The sequence below is a fragment of the Dipteris shenzhenensis genome, chromosome 33 (genome assembly GCF_047967505.1).
Source record: "Dipteris shenzhenensis isolate YYH24624 ecotype China chromosome 33, Dip_SZ_1.0, whole genome shotgun sequence".
NCBI classification, from domain to species: domain Eukaryota; kingdom Viridiplantae; phylum Streptophyta; class Polypodiopsida; order Gleicheniales; family Dipteridaceae; genus Dipteris; species Dipteris shenzhenensis.
This window is the reverse complement of record NC_141628.1, coordinates 25198789-25202648: the sequence shown is the minus strand read 5'-3', so window position 1 is coordinate 25202648 and position 3860 is coordinate 25198789. Positions and strand designations below refer to the sequence as shown.

Sequence of the window (3860 nt, the reverse complement as noted above, 5' to 3'; positions counted from 1 at the left end):
CTTCTGTGAGATGTGTGTGTTTTTTTCTGTCGACGCTTTCAACCCGCCTCTGCAGGGGAAAGAATCGCACAACTAGCCTCCGACAAGATCGACTCTGCCATAGCTAGACGGGCACTCCAGAACCAACCTCCAACAAGATCTACTGAAGAATACTCACAGCAACACCCATCCAACCCTCCCATAGCGCAAACAGAATGGACTGACAACCAAAGGAGAAGCCACAGCGCAACCTAAACAGACACACAGAGTCACCACACAGCGAAACCCAATGCACACACAAGAGCACCGCCCGCAAAAAAACGAAGCTCAAAAGAGATAGGCAAAGCTCCACACAAACACTTTAAACTAACCTAACCCTAACCATGTAACTTGCCTACAGCCTAATCCAACCACTTCCACGAACCACAACCTAATCCAACTAGTTCCACTAACCTGGTCAAATCGACCAGCAACTCACAAAACCACCCTTTTGCTAACCCAAGGCACAAAAAACCACCCTTCCCCAATAAGACGAAGGGCGAAAAGGTCACAGGATTCAGGCAGGCGCCACGTAAAGCAAACAGTGGCGGTGGGTTGCGACGCTGCGGCGACGGTATGCGTTGCCACGGAAGACCCAGGTCGGCGGGCGCCGCCAGGGCGTGGACTGTGAGAGCAGTTAAAGCAAACCGCGTGGAGAAAGGCGGTGGAGGCCGCGGAGAACGCGGTGGACGGCGGGAGGTCGAAGGGGGTTGAAACGTGACGAGCCGGATGACGGGGGCTGGTGGGATCGGTTGACTACGGGACAGGACGCGACGTCTCACGTGTGCTCCTATCACTGGTGTTGACCCTTGGAACTTTTTTTTTGTGAGAATTGACCCTTGGAACCGTCCAGTCGTTGTGTATATTTACGTGGTATTGCTCTCACGCTACTCGCCACAGCTCAATCCTGCTCACAGCCCCATTCTCCATCATCGCCGTAGCCATCTCGCATGACATAGCTCTCTTCCTTGCGCAATTCTTGTTCGCTTCCCTCCCCCTCCACCTTTCCCCTGTCGCCATGGGTCGTGCCCCCTGCTGTGACAAAATTGGCCTCAAAAAAGGCCCCTGGACCCCCGAGGAGGACCAGAAGCTCATTGCCTTCATCAACGACCACGGCCATGGAAGCTGGCGTGCCCTTCCTACGAAAGCTGGTAAACCTTCTCAATCTCTCTCTCTCTCGCTCTCGCTCTCTCTGCGGAGTTCAGATTGCACATCTTCATGCGATCCCCGCCCTTGTTTCTCTCAATTCTGCCCTTTCGAGACTACTTCTTGCTCCTTATAATTGGCTTTCCTTTGTTTAATTACCACCTTCCCGCTTCCTGCATCAGGCCTCTTGCGATGCGGAAAGAGTTGCCGCCTCCGCTGGACTAACTACCTCAGACCCGACATCATACGGGGGACGTTTTCCCCCAGTGAGGAGCAGACTATTATCCAGCTTCACGCCCTCCTTGGGAACCGGTGAGCTCTTACCTCTATTACGGGTTTGTAAGCCATGAATCCAGAGTCCACCCATCAATCAACCCTCAAATTCGGAACTGATGCTGGCCTTTTCGCCACAGATGGTCTGCCATTGCAACGCACTTGTCTAAGAGGACTGATAACGAGATCAAGAACTACTGGAACACCCACCTGAAGAAGAGGCTGGAGAAAATGGGCGTCGACCCGGTAACACACAAGCCCAAGAGCGAGATTACGTCCGGCGGCCTGATCGAAAGGAATTCCGCCGGCAATTCTGTTCTGCGCCACTTAACTCAGTGGGAGACTGCGAGGCTTGAAGCCGAGGCTCGCCTTGCGAGAGAATCCAAGATGAGAGCGAACGGATTGTGGCCGCGTCCTGCGGTTACCTGTCCCCGCGATTCGTCGTACGTAAGGCCAATATGGCATCCGCAATTGTCCGATCTCTCGTCTCAACCGAATCATGGTCTTCCGGAGACCACGTCGCGCACGGCCTTCAGTGCTATGGAGTTGATCAATAGTCTACAGAATTGGGAGAAATCTTTGCAAGGACAAGCAGGACTACTCTGGCCGGACTGTTGGAAACCGACTACAGTTGATGCCGGCCAAGACGTTAGCTACACTAGCTCGCCGCATGCAGATCGAATGGATAACGGCTCTCCGACCTCCACCTTGTGTTTCCTCGAAGCTCAGCTGCAGGGTGCAACCCAACCTGGCTCCATAGGCCCCCCTTGCTTCCAAAAGCTTTCCTGGACCGATAACAAAATAGCGAAAGAGAATATGGTTCCCAAATGCGCCTCCCGAATTGCAGGTCTTGACAGTGCTGAACTCCATCAAACACCTACCAAGGTCTTGGCCGTCGATGTCGTCTTTCGCAACGCTGGTGCAGACGTTGCTGGTAACGTAGACGGAGAAGGGCCACCCAGTTTAAAGGCTTTTCAGAGTTTACTAGCCGGAGGTTCAACAACTTCTAGCTCATGCTCCACCCCACCAATGTGGTCGCAATCTTGTGACGATGATTTTAGTATGGATGTCTGCCAAAGAGATTGTCAGAGCATTCCTACGAGTTCAAGCAGCCTGCTCGGAGAACTAGAGCTGGCTACTGAGGACACATCTAGCTTCAAGAGCTCCTTTTCGTCTGTTGTGTGTGAAAATATGCCCCACGACTCTCTGATTGGATGCTCGAAGTCGAATCGTCAGGCATCTTCCAGATCTGAACATCAAAACACTTTCAATGCCTTGGTGACTGACGAGTATCCAGATTACTGGAGTAACGTGCTAAAGCAGCTTGTGGATTCTTCCGGAGGGATTTCCTTTTAGAAAGGCGGGCCAAATCAGTCGTTCAATTCGCCGTTTTGCCAACACAGCTGGAGGTAACTTGCATGGGTTAGAGTTTCCGTTCAAGCCGCTTGAACAAGACTTTGGATCTCCATGGGGCATTACCTCCTCGCAAACAATTGGATTCCATCTAAGTATTGGCTTAAGGTTGGAGACATGTTTTCTGATTCCCGTCACGAACAGAAGAGAACCTTGTCAATAGTTGGAAGTAATAATTCCCCACTGCTGAGACATCTCTGCAGATAACGCGCAAGCAAATCTGCTACAAATACTAAAACCGTCCAGCCCTTATGGGTAGGAGATAGCAATCGATTGGAAGGCCCTCGATGTAAAAGAGGTATAAGTTTGTTCTCACTACGCAAGTAATAATGGAACTCATACATTGTCGCGATGTGTAAATGTGATCCGGCTTCTGACTTTCACGGCCGTTGTATAGCCGTCGAAACCCGCATTGTATGGACGTAGCAAGGAGATATCATATTTATAATGGTAATACAATGAGAGAGAGGAGGCATCTAAAGACACAAAACAAGTAGTATCTCCGAACTTAGGGGTGGTTCAAACTAATAGGTGGCATCCACTTAATGCAAGCTACTTCGAGTCCGTATGCAAGCTACTTCCGAGTCCGTTTGAATTAGTACTTGAGACCCATTTGAATTAGTCTTTCGAGATATAACAATACCTTTTTAATGTTTACACAATAAAAATCATGTACTTGTGTTTATGTAAATTATCTATATTAAGGTTCACATTTATGTAATTGCAAAATTAGGCAATAGAAGAAAACCTTTTTATGTTCTCACAACAAATTAAAAAAAGATGAATGTTCATAAAGCATTCAAAAGGCGTGCCTCAAATGCATAGCTTGCAAAAGAGAGAGAGAGAGAGGACTTCAATGTGCATGAAGGAGAAGAGGGGGAGAGAGAAGAGTGGGAGAGAGAGAGAGAGGGGGGGGGATGGAGGGTGGGCTTGCCTTCAAATAGAGAGAGAGAGAAAGAGGGAGGAATAAGTGGAGATAATCAAGCATAAAAAACAAAAAAGACAAGTGG

General features: G+C 49.5%; 1 protein-coding gene across 1 annotated transcript; it reads left to right on the top strand.

The window, feature by feature from the left end:
- The first annotated feature begins 933 nt into the window (after positions 1-933).
- On the top strand, positions 934-3246 carry LOC147879876 (uncharacterized). Its single transcript, XM_087371381.1, has 3 exons — positions 934-1169; positions 1347-1476; positions 1578-3246. The coding sequence occupies exons 1-3, from the start codon at positions 1037-1039 to the stop codon at positions 2791-2793; spliced, it is 1479 nt and encodes a 492-aa protein (XP_087227507.1). The 5' UTR covers positions 934-1036; the 3' UTR covers positions 2794-3246.
- Positions 3247-3860: the final 614 nt, after the last annotated feature.

Coding starts and splice junctions, on each gene's coding strand:
- LOC147879876 (XM_087371381.1), top strand. CDS start 1,037: ATGGGTCGTGCCCCCTGCTGTGACAAAATTGGCCTCAAAAAAGGCCCC. Junction 1,170..1,346: donor TGCCCTTCCTACGAAAGCTG/GTAAACCTTCTC, acceptor TTCCTGCATCAG/GCCTCTTGCGATGCGGAAAG. Junction 1,477..1,577: donor CACGCCCTCCTTGGGAACCG/GTGAGCTCTTAC, acceptor TTTTCGCCACAG/ATGGTCTGCCATTGCAACGC.